Below are 13326 nucleotides of genomic sequence, written 5' to 3'. Positions count from 1 at the left end.
AGAAAAACTATCCTGCAGTTCAGTTCAGTTGCTCAGTCGTGTCCAACTCTTTGCGACCCCATGGACTACAGCACACCAGGGCTCCCTGTCCATCACCAACTCCTGGAGTTTACTCAAACTCATGTCCATTGAGTCGGTGATGCCATCCAACCATCTCATCCTCTGTGGACCCCTTCTCCTCCCACCCTCAATCTTTCCCAGCATCAGGGTCTTTTCAAATGAGTTAGCTCTTCGCATCAGGTAGCCAAAGTATTGGAGTTTCAGCTTCAGCATCAGTCCTCCCATTGAATATTTGGGACTGATTTCCTTTAGGATGGACTGGTTTGATCTCCTTGCAGTCCAAGGAACTCTCAAGAGTCTCCTCCAACACCACAGTTCAAAAGCATCAATTCTTCACCACTCATCTTTCTTTATAGAAAACTACCCTGCAGATCTCTGCTTTTCTTATGCCTAGGATTAGATAAGCTACCATGATAGCTCAGTTGGTAAAGAATCCGCCTGCATTGTAGGAGACTCTGGTCCAATTCCTGGGTTGGGGAGATCTTCTGGAGAAGGGACAGGCTACCCACTCCAGTATTCTTGGGCTTCCCTTGTGGCTCAACTGGTAAAGAATCTGCTTGCAATGTGGGAGACCTGGGTTGGGAAGATCCCCAGAGAAAAGAAAGGCTACTCACTCCAGTATTCTGGCCTGGAGAATTCCATGGACTGTATAGTTCATGGAGTCGCAAAGAGCTGGACATGACAGAGTGACTTTCACTTAGATGATTAGATAAAAGGGCAAATACATTTAAACATTCCCAAAAGCCAAGACCTCGCCTTAAGCTATAGGTTCAGTGCCATACAAGTTCTCTCTCATTTCTTATGCTCTTATATTTAAACTTATTGACTCTGCTGTCTCCTACCTGCATAAAGATGGATTAAACTTAAAGTAAGGAATATACTGATACATGAATATACTAGTTATCCATTTTAACTTTTAAAAAATATAAATCTGGGGGAATGAGGGAGATATACAAAGGTTTAAAGGGCTCACTGCCATGGTTCTTCCCTGGCTCCCTTCTGCCTTACCTAGCAGTAGTCAGCACAACACAAGCAATTCTTACCCACTAGCTTCTGAGGATCTCCCTAAGGCTATCCGCTGCTCTAGAACCATCAGGGAGTGTCAGCTGATAGGCAGGGGTGGCTGCTTGACTGGCCTTCTATCGAATGATAGCCCCAACTCACCTATCACCCTGAGTTGAGACAGTGGTAGCAAGAAGAGTCACTTAGGTTAGAGTCAAGTAATTTACCAAATCGTCACAGTATTTACATAATTTGGTTCAGCTTTTGAACCAAGACAAATATTTCAATTAAACCAATCTTTAATGCTTTAATGGCCAATAAAATTTCATTAAGTTTGACAGACAAACCCACTCATAGTCTTGCCCCAACCTACCTCTTCACTTTCTAGCTTGCCATTTTTGCCTACATAATTTCCAAGTCTTGTTTCAGTGAAACTTTTCTATATTCCCTGGCAGCGAGAGTCACCTTATGAACTGCATCTTTCCAAAATGCTATTCCCCCAGCCTGCAATACTATCCTTCCCCCTTCCAACTATTTTCAATCAGCCTTTGAAATGCAGCTGAAATACTGGCTCCTTGACAAAGTCTCAGCTTACATAGTGAACTGCTAAAAACCTGTGCTACCATACTCAACTACCTCTTTACAAATTTGGTCATTTTTCTGTCTCTTGCTATTAGACTATAAGTTCTCTTGAATGGAAATTGTTTTGTTCATTTCTGTTTCCCCAGTACCAAGTAGTGTGCCAAGAAAGTATCAATAATTTCTTCAATATCAGTTGGTGAATCACCAATACTTTGCCCAAAGTAAGCATTCAAGCAGTGTGCCAGTGTTAACAATTCCCATCAAGACTTGTTAAAAACTATTTCATCTGCCTTCAGTTCAGTTTAGTCACTTAGTCGTGTCCAACTCTTGTGACCCCATGGACTGCAGCATGACAGGCTTCCCTGTCCATCACCAACTCCTGGAGCTTGCTCAAACTCATGTCCATCGAATCAGTGATGCTATCTAGCCATCTCATCCTCTATTGTCCACTTCTCCTCCTGTCTTCAATCTTTCCTAGCATCAGGGTCTTTTCCAATGAGTCAGTTCTTCACATCAGGTGGCCAAAGTATTGGAGCTTCAGCTTTTATCATAGTCCTTCCAATGAATACTCAGGACTGATTTCCTTTAGGATTGACTGGTTTGATCTCCTTGCTATCCAAGGAACTCTTAACAGTCTTCTCCAACACCACAGTTCAAAAGTATCAATTCTTTGGTGCTCAGCTTTCTTTACGATCCAACTCTCACATCCAAACATGACTGCTGGAAAAATCACTGCTTTGACTAGACCTTTGTTGGTAAAGTAATGTCTCTGCTTTTTAATACACTGTCCACGTTTGTCATAGTTTTTCTTCCAAGGAGCAAGTGTCTTTTAATTTCATGGCCACAGTCACCATCTGCAGTGATTTTGGAGCCCAAGAAAATAAAGTCTGTCCCTATTTCCATTGTTTCCCCATCTATTTGCCAAGAAGTGATAGGACCAGATGCCATGATCTTCATTTTTTTTTAATGCTAAGTTTTAAGCCAGCTTTTCCACCCCCCTCTTTCACTTTCAGATTTTTTACTATCTGAGCCACAAGGGAAGCCTCACCTTCCCTCAGTAAGCCTAAAAACAGATCTAGGAGGAATAAAGTCCTTTTGGAGAGTCCACTACCAGCTCCTTTTTGGGTCCTTCTGATGGTTAATGTACCTGCTGTTCACCATAAAGACATGTGTCAGCAAAGACACCTGAATCTTAGAACCACAAGTACATGTGCTTAAATCTCACCCCTGCCCCTTCATAAAGTTAACATAAAAATTATCTTTGAAGTACTATATAAAGTAACAAAGTTAAGTATCTCAAAGTTAGGTTCCTTTTTGTACTGCTTTCCCAGTAAGTCTTTTGTGACATTTATTATAAAAATATTTTGTGTTGTTCTGAAAACTAGATATACTCTTCTGACAACATTTAAGGGCTGTAAAGTCACATTAGCTACTGGGATCACATGGAGATTTAAAAAATACACCATCTGTGGAAGTACTGCAGTGTCTCATTTAGCCAGCACATTTTGGTTTCTCTTAAAAGAATGTAAATTATTTATCCAGCATTATCAAGGAGAGAGGAACTTCATAAACCAGATTTTTCTGAACAAAAAGGTTCATAAAACTTCACATATCTTTAAGGTTTTAAATATTCTCAATGGATATATATCACACAATATTACATAGTTTTTCACTTTTTAAAAAAAGCCTCGTATAAACAGTTTCACTTTTCCCTGATGATTCAGGACTATTATTATCAATGTCGATTACTACATTATGCACCATCCATTCTGTAATACAAAGGGACCTTTAAGGACTACTGATAAGTATATAAAGCTATTTGCCTTGATCCTAAATAGATTCAGGTTGTTTTTATGACTCTTTGTTTTCTCATTTCCTCTGCCTCCTCCTTCTACTCACTGCCTTTTTTTTTTTTTAATTAAAAAAACATTTTGTGCCATTAAAAAAAAAGTTGCAATCTGTGTGTTCCGATAGTTATTTTTCTAAATAATTGTCTAGGTGAAGACTTATGAATCGCTAAATTTTACTTAAGTGCATGGGTTTTGTGACTGCAATTTGCTATTCAGAGGCCTATTCTTTGCCTCAGAGTTTCCAAATCCATGAAGTGGCCGAGATTGTGAAAAGAGTAACAAATGAGGGAATTCCCTGGCTGTCCAGTGTTTAGGACTCTCCCGAAGTCCAGCCCTGAGTAAGTGTTCTGTGTGTGTCAGTTGTTCAGTTGTGTCCGACGCTCTGTGACCTCATGGACTGTAGCCCACCATGTGCCTCTGACCATGGGATTTCCTAGGCGAGAATACTGGAGTGGGTTGCCATTCCCCTCACCAGGTAAGTGGTCTGTATGTGGTGCTAATCTTCATGTACACGCATCATTGGTTTATTACTTTTACTCAAAAATAATTAGTCTTATTATTAAGGTCAACATTAAATTAGCTGTTAATTTATTGTTTAAATATAAATTAAAACTGTTATTGCTAATTAATTCAAATTTTAAAAACCCAGCCATGACTTCAGATTCAATACAGGAAGTATTTCAATGTTACCACATTGCAGAGGGAAAGTCTTCTTTAGCTATTTTATGTTATTTTAAAAAAAAAATTAAGTATTCACTATTTTATTCTAGCACAATGGTATGAAAACTTCAAATTCTAACTCAAACCTTTTCACCAAATACTGCATATAGACAGATAGTTTCACTATATTTGAATTGGTTTCATCAGGAAAACAACAAGGGGAAGGGAGAGAAAAGATACTTTTTTCATTCATGAAAACAATTTTAAATACATAATTATGTCTGCTAGAATAAAGAAATTTAATAAAAGGTATAACATCCAGTACTTTATAATTCCTCTCATAATTTGATTGACTATTAATCCAACACTTGCTTGTGATCTTTAAAAATGAGAAGATTTGTAAACATTTGAAAGGTGTCACAGTAATAGATATTCACAAACTCTACAAGGCACTGATATATAACAAGGAGAAATCTCGCTTCTCAGGATTAATGCAAAATAAAACATTCACTTTGGTTAATTTACAGGTAAATGCCAGCTAATACATCTCAAAATACCAGTTCTACCTAAAAGGTCATCCTAACTTTAAAAAATTGTATTGGAATAAAAAATACAATATATTAACTTGGCTGAATTTTTTTTTAATCCTTTTTTTTCCCCCAATAGAAAAGGCTATTTCTACTTTATACTGATTTCTGTTATAACCATAATAATGACCAACTACACAGATGTAATTCTTATCCAGTTTAAAAACAATTAATTTTAATAAAATGAAATGATTAGAAAGTAAACATATTTCTTATTCAATCAACAAAGAAAATAGATAAATTAAAATCTGGTTACTCCAAGTTATACAAAGAGGTTGAAACTAGGGCTGCAACTGGTGGTCAGCTGACCTGTTCACTTACAGACTTTCCGTCTCAGCCTTCTTTAGTATTCAATACTGACTCTCAGTACTGTCTCGTCAGTTTAAAGAAAATTTTACCAGGAATACTTCTTCCAGGGTATTTCTTAAGCATTTACTTCGGTGTCTAAAAGATGGCTTGAGCAAAGCACAGGCCTAGTTTTAGGATTAGAATACACAGCTGTCTAATTCTCTGATAAATTGCTCTGCAACTTTATGAATCTTATCATTCTCTGCTTAGGTTCCATCAGTTAAAAAAAAAAGTATGCCCCATTCTTTAAAGTTAAAAAAAAAATTCTACCCATACCTTTATAGAATTATGATAGGTTTTAACTAGTAACTTGATAAAGAGATTCTTGAGGAGCAAAATGTTTTGATTTCTTAGCAACCGTCTCTAACTCTAAAAAGAATAAAAGTACTCTTTTAAAGAAGAGCAGCACTCACTGGTACTTTGAAGGGTGAGGTATTCGCAGTATCCATAGAGTTGGGTTTCTCAGATGTAGTGGTCCCTGAGATACTCCGTCTGCGTGGGGACCTTTCTGCTGGCACCTCTGGATGAGAAAAAAGAAACATCGATAAAAATCCAAATTTAGGATCTTTCGCTGACCTGTAAAATTATTGATTTTTTTTTCTCACAAAAAATCAGTTTGCTTTAAAGATACATTATATTCTACATCTAAGATATAATTTGTCTCTTTATCTCTAAACAGATATTATCAAAACATTAAAGAAACTTGGTCACTGTTAAGAATCTGCTTTAGCATGATAGTTTGTATCTTTATCTATGCACATATAAGAAGTAATTTCCTCTGAGCTATGTTTAATATCTCTGAGTTCACTTAGTATTTGCATCTCACAGTATAGGAATCTACTGCTTTATGTCAGTCATATAAGAGTTAACAGAATCCAATGAACTATTTTTTATATTCATATGAACAAATTTAGCCTAGTGTTGAACATGATTTGATGGTGTCTGCACAAAGGTCAAAGTTCAGTTCTGTGCAGATAAGATGATTCACCAGCCTGCAACCAAAAGTCCATGAGAAGATGAAAAGCTGCTGCTAGGATAAAATAACATATATGCTTATGCAGATATAAAAATAGCTCAGCTTCTCCTTGTTCTGGCAGTATGACCTCACTAAGATCTTACTCTGGGATCCTAAATCTGTGCAAACTGACCTAATGCATTTCAGATTTTGCAGATGATGTGGTATTCTCCAATTTAATTACTATACGCTATATTAAGGTTACATTAAAATTTTTTATAGAGCGATACATATATATGCATATATATATGCACATACACACGCACACACAGATGATAGATATATACATATTATACCTTTATCACAACTGCTTCCCATCTCCACTTCAACTGACAGACATATAGGAATCCAGCTTCTCAGACAACATTAGATAATCTCAACATGGACAAGGAAAAAAAAAAAAAACACATCCTAAAAAAAGTATTCTGTGTTATCTTCCAGATCTTAAAAAATAAGGAGTAAATCGTGACTCCGGAGACTGACATTTTGATTCCTGCTGTTCTCCCTTTAAAAGACAGATGCAGTTTAAACTTCCATTTCTGGCCTCCTGGCCCCTGGGATCCGTGCTACTTCCACTTAAGAGAAAGCGTTTTTTCTCTCGCTCCCTCCCTGTGTCTTGCTCTTCCCCCTCCCTCTCTACAGCTTGCAGAGAGAGCAAGCGAGAAAGCAACACACAGGACTGCAGCTATTCAATCAATCGTTCCGGACTGCACATCCTCATTAGTTCCTTTCAGGCTATTAGCGGACGCCCAACCACTGCCTCCCCTCAGTTACAGCAAATTTCACTGTATTACAACTGATCTACAGAAGAAAAAACATTTCCTGAAATTTATATTCAGCTAGTGCCAAAAGGACACCATTTTACACAGACCCAGTAATGCACACAAATCAATCCTGCCTATGAAAATCCAATTGGGAGTGCTTACTCTATTACTATCTTTGATGCTGGACACTGATTTTCTTTCCATGACTAAACGTTTCTTCACAGTGACATCCTGACCAGTAAGATATAAGCCAAATCACAACAAGCCTAATGACCGAGAGGCTGACAACATAGCCTCTTATATGCCTGCAGTACAAGAAAGTTCCATGCTATTACTATGTTTTAAAATAACTTTAAGTCTCTCAACTTCCCCCTAACCATCAGTTAAATGAACCTTAATGTACAAAGCCATTTTTAGAATTAGGCACACATGAATCCTAGCACATTTCTAAAAAATGGTAGTACAATTAACGGGAATGGCACAAAGCGCTGAATTTAAACAAATTGGTCTGTCAAAGCACACTGAACAAGACCTTCAGACTTCAGGAACATGACTTTAAAGGATGACTATCTAAGTCAGGCAATTCAATCTGAAGCGAAGGCAGGTGGAGACAGGGGCTGGTGAAGGTAGAAGAAAATCTCATCTTCCCTCTGCCCATTACTGATCATTAGAAAGATACATGAGATTGACTATTACAACATAATATATTTCAGTCTCGGAATAACTGATGGAGAAACCAAATTGGGAGGAAAAAAGTCCCATTAGCAAAGATAAAATGATCTAGTGAACAGTTTTCCTTGACTTGCAATGTTCTGGCTAAGGAAAAAAAAGAATTTCCTTACTGTCTTCCAAACATCTAATTTTAGTTTTCAGGCATATGAACTCATTACGTAAATATATTTCAATGCTTTTATCTATCTGGAATTATTTTGGCTAAAATGAGCAACCACATTTCAAACCCTAACAATATGTTCTTTGTTGTACTTTTCTTTACGTTCTCTTTCTGTATTACAAACCAAAAAAACCCCCAACTCTGATGTAGATTAAAGAATGTCACTGGGTTCAAAAAGAAGAAATTAAATTACTTTTAATGTTTGAACAACTGCCTTTAAAGAGGGAAAAGTAAGGAAGCAAAATAAGCTAAATCAACTGGTGATAAGAGGAGGAAGTCTACACTTCTTGACTTTCCCAGCCCCCACAGCCACACGACTTATCTGCTGATGCAGAAAAGGCCTTTGAGTGTTAAGGTTGTTTAGTGCCCAGAAGATTCGTAACTGTTTCAAAGCTGAGAAAAGAATGTATACCCCAAAAACCAAAGTCCACTTCGGAACAGGGGAGTAGCCTTGGGAAAAGCAGAATTAATAACTTGCTGGATTAGTCACAGGCTGGCCAGCATGCTAAACTGATCTAGCTATACCTTCGACTTTAAAGCTCCAAGCAGAAAGGAAAGCTGCCTCTATGCTCTTAGTGCTACATTTCTGCTGATTTGGATGGAAAATCTATACCAGTTCCAGTAGGTCAAAATTAGACAGCTCTCTACCCTACCTGCCTCATGCTACATACGACTGCATTATTTTTTACCTGCTGTAAAAAATGAATATTCACTTCATAGTCACAATATTTAATTACAGTCATGTTTAAAATATGCCCACTCTCTTAAGACAAGAGGCATATGATATTATTTCGGTGGATAAAGGACTAAAGCTAATTTGTTCATGTTCTCACCCTCTAAAAACAATACTTTTCATCTTTAGATTAAAAGGTAAAAAAAACGTTATAAAAAGCCATTTAAGTTTTAAATATATCTCTTCATTTCTTTTGCCATTGGGTATGAACTGAGATGAGGTGACAACTTTTAATAACGAGAGCTGGCCTCCACTACAGCTCCACGTAGGATGATGTACTGAACAGAGAATACTTGGGTGCTCGTCTTACCAGCTTTACTAACTATCTGTGTGATTATGTGTAAAGCCACTTCAACCTTTCCTGCTCTGGTCTGCATTAATAAGCTGGGTTATTCAGACCAACCAGAGATGAAGAAGAGATGAACGAGTTTATCTGCTTTGGCACAAAATTAGCTTTTTGAAAGAATGGGGCTCTCTAAACCCAAAATATATTATTACAATGTCATTTCCTCAAAATACACATTTTCTTCTATGTCAATGTGCTTTCTTTTGAAAAGCGTGGTAAAATAATTGACAACTGGATAATTATAAGGACAAAGGCACTTTTGGTGGAAGATGTGCCTATTCAACAAACAAAACTCAACCCTGTCTTTCAGACCTAAGAGTCGGTTCATGGCCTTCAGTTTACTTATAATGAAGCCAATGTAGCATTTGGTGTTTCAGGGAGGGAAAAAGGAGGACACAGAAAGGGAGATGAAGAAGTACAGTAATTTCACTACAGTTGCTATAGTGAATAGGGAGAGGCACTGAGAATTGATGCTTTTGAACCGTGGTGTTGGAGAAGACTCTTAAAAATTCCTTGGACTGCAAGGAGATCAAACCAGTCAACCTAAAGGCAATGACTCCTGAATACTCATTGGAAGGACTGATCCTGAAGCTGAAGCTCCATTACTTTGGCCACCTGATGCAGATAATCAACTCCTTAGAAAAGACCCTAATGCTGAGAAAGATTGAAGGCAGGAGAAGAAGGGATGACAGAGGATGAGACGGTTGGATGGTATCATGGACTCGATAGGCATGAATTTGAGTAAGCTCTGGGAGCTGTTGATGGACAGGGAAGCCTGGTGTGCTTCAGTCGATGAGGTTGCAAAGAGTCGGACACAACTGAGCAACTGAACTGAACTGAGAGGCACTGAGAAGGTGAATGAAAGCCAATACTTAAGGAATTGGGGAGGTCAGCCTTGTAGATTTATCAGGGAGGGCCACTGAAGACAGGGAGGCCAATACAGAGCTTCTAGAGTAAAGTGCAGCCGGGAGGCCAGTGCGGCTGCAGTCAGGAAGTGGGGATAAATAATAGCAGAAAGACTAAGAGGAATTAGGGCAGGCATGCTCGGATCATGTGCGCTTTGTAGGCCTACACATAAGGACTTAGCTTTTTCCTCTGAAAGAAAAACCATCTGGTGAAATGCACCTCATCCAGAGGTACAAGTCACACAAAAATACTACGGAGTACACTGAACCAGATAGTTAAATATGGTTAAAATAGTATGCTTTATGTTATGTGACTTTTACCACAGTAAAGAAAATTTTTAAATAAAGAAATACTATGGAGATACACACTTCCTGGCACTTTCTTAATTTTTTAAAAAGGATTTTGAATAGTGAATGTGTTTGAAATCATCCTACAATATTATTACGTTCAGAAAGAGAATAAGGGCAATGCTTGTATGACCTGAGGGTTAGGTTCCAAAGGCCTGTGCAAATAACTTGAATGAGAAAAGCATCTGCTATGTAATGTCACTGTGATCAAATGTAAACATCAACTATATTTACTTTTTGTTCCGTCACATTTAACAAAATTTCATACACCATCATGTCATATATACATATACTTAACATAAATTACCCAGCTAAAAATGTCACAAATTCTGATAATGTCTACCACTTAGAATGAGCTACCTTTTTTTTTTTAAAGTGGAGGAGATGATTCAAAAATACTTTTTTAGGAGGAAAAGATGTACTTCAAAATTATTTAAGCATCTCTTTTGTTAATAACTTGTCTAAGGCAGAAAAATTTTTATGATAATTTGAGCTAATATTAAATGTTTGTAATGTGCTAACCACTGGGCCTAGTATCTCTCTCAGTTCTTGGGGCAGTAGTAGCCAATTTATTATTCTCTTAGATGAAGGTGGAGGCAAAATTTAAAAAAAGATAATAACCTTACCAATGTGAAAGTAATTTCAGAAAATTCAAAACAAATGACAAACAGAATGAATAAAGATATTTATAAAGTTTTAATTTGGTGGATAATGATGTAAGGAACCAAAATATCCTTCTCACAGCAAAATTCTCTAGTTATGACAGACCAGAAAAAATTACATATTCACAGATGCAGTCAGCTGGCATATATAAATACTTTACTAAATACTTCACATTAACAGCAACCCAAGCCAATTTCTAGTAATTCTGTGTACAGAATTATAAAACATGAATGAATGTGAATGCTCTGTCAATTTTAGTTACTCACATGTCCCATTAACTTTTTGGACATTATATTTAGGAAGCAAGTGTACTAACATCATTGTCAAAAGGGAATTCTTTAATTCACCTCAAAAACTTTTTAAAAAATCAACCTCTCAATAAATCATGATAGAAAATTAAATACACACCAAACTGTGTTTGTTCACCTATTTAAGTCACTGGAATTTCAATGTATATAATGTTACTGTGAATGAATCCACTTCACTATCATCATAAATGATGACAACAATAAATAGGATGTGATAAGTCCATGGCTCAAATTATTAATGAATGAGTTATGCAAACTACTCATTTCTCCATGCTGTGAATTCTAAATTAGGAGAATTCTTCCACAGTAGGCATAGAAGACACCTAAGGAACAGAAAAGGAAGGAAGGAACAGTATTGGGAAATGGGCTTGTACCTCTTTAGTAAGAGGGTATTTAATAAGAAATGGCAAATGTGAGAGAAAAAAAGGCTTCATGACATTTCATACTTTTTGCTGGGGGATTCCTTAAAGGTAATGGGAGCTTAAAGATGCAGGTAGAGGACAATTTTATAAAGGAAAGTGACAAGAGCACAGAGGAGAAAATTACACTCCGCATTTATACAGCTGCTAACACCATAGCACCTGGGTGTTTTATAGACTTCACTACTTGATTTTCAGTAGGACATTTCCTGCCCTATCCCATTTCTACTGCTGTAAAGCCAAAGCACTGACAGTCACTACCATCCGGCTGCTCTGAAATACAAATCCCCAGAGCCACTTTAATTCATCCAATTTGTATCATTTAGACTGCAGTACTTCACTCAAACAAGCAGTCCTTTCAAGTCTGCATGCCCTAGACACATTTCAATATGTACGAATTGGTGCTAAGTACAGAAATGTAGTGAATTCTCAGAAAGTAAAGCCATCCAGTCTCTCCCACCTTTTCTTCACCTCAACAAATTTATCCTCTATTATTATTACTTCTAAAAATTCTTCTTGTTAATATAGTAGGAGAACAGACATCCCACTGGTCCAGCAATCTGAACACCCACAAGTGTATCATTTCTTTAACTTAGGGTTTCACATGATGATACTGAATGAGATGATAGAGAACAATTTTTACTGTCAACCAAAAAGACTGAGAAAACAGTTTAGGGATATTTATATGGTTATCTTGGGCTTCGCTGGTGGCTCAGATGATGGAGATGGTGGAGAAACCGCCTGCAATGAAGGAGACCTAGGTTCGATCCCCAGATTGGGAAGAGCCACTGGAGGAGGGCATGGCAACCCACTCCAGTATTCTTGCCTGGAGAATCCCCATGGACAGAGGAGCCTGGCGGGCTGCCGTCCATGGGGCTGCCAAGAGTCGGACACGACTGAGCGACTAAGCACAGCACACGTGGTTATCTTAGGTTTCAAATACAAAGCATATCTCCAGCTCTCAGTGATAACAACTAGGGATCTTAGCAGCAGTAATAAAAGTATAACAAGCACAACCGCAACACCAAACTCTCATTTTTATTCCTTATTACATGCTAAGCATTTTATATTAATTTTCTCTTTAATCCTCACAAATCTCTGGAATTGGAATTATGTCCCCATTTCACGGATGGGAAAGGAAGGAGATGATCTATTACTCCACCCAGTTTGCAGGGCTGGTAAAGGCAGAACCAGGATTAGAACCCATGCAGTCTGGATCCAGAGGCTATACTTTTAATTACCATGCACGCTATCCGTCCCCCTTGTGTTTTGTATAGTGGACTGTAATGAATGAAAAATAAGATAAACAATCATGGAAACTCCAGTTTTTCTCACTTCCTCTTAAAAATAACTCAAAGAACTCTAACAAGTGCACATAGTTCTTCATATTTTATTTTTTTTTAGTTCTTCATATTTTAAAGAGAATTAAATCATACTCTTTGGTGGATAATTTACTGCAAACGAAACCCCATCAAAGGAAGCTCTCAATCCTGGAATGATGATGCTAAAAAGAACATTCTAATCAAGAAACAAAGAGGGGTGAGGCAATGGGGTAAAGACGGAGAAAAGTTAACTTGCTTAATGAAGTGGTAAAAAAAACTTGAACAAAATAGGAATTAAGCTATAAAGAATTTCTAGTACTGATTCTTTGAATTAAAAAGTAGCAAAAAGCCCTCCAAAAAATAATCTGCCCTTAAGGGGATGGATGAATAAGCGGAGCATAGAGTTTTAATGGTAGTGAAAATACTATGTATGGCACTCTAAGGGAGGGTACATGTCATTATTTGTCCAAACCCACAAAATATACAACATTAAGAAAGAATCCTAATGTAAACCATGTACTT

At 37.3% G+C, this 13326-nt stretch overlaps 1 protein-coding gene across 5 annotated transcripts in view; it reads right to left on the bottom strand.

Moving 5' to 3' along the window:
* RASAL2 (RAS protein activator like 2) overlaps positions 1-13326 on the bottom strand; it is a 392722-nt gene that overhangs the window by 92717 nt on the left and 286679 nt on the right. For all 5 annotated transcript variants that reach the window (XM_043923124.1, XM_043923125.1, XM_043923121.1 and 2 more), the window contains one exon: positions 5503-5609. In XM_043923124.1, coding sequence (XP_043779059.1) covers positions 5503-5609 — 107 coding nt within the window. The remainder of the gene's footprint in view (positions 1-5502; positions 5610-13326) is intronic.

The sequence above is a fragment of the Cervus elaphus genome, chromosome 14 (genome assembly GCF_910594005.1).
Source record: "Cervus elaphus chromosome 14, mCerEla1.1, whole genome shotgun sequence".
Lineage (NCBI taxonomy): Eukaryota > Metazoa > Chordata > Mammalia > Artiodactyla > Cervidae > Cervus > Cervus elaphus.
This window is presented reverse-complemented; position numbering and strand designations above follow the sequence as displayed.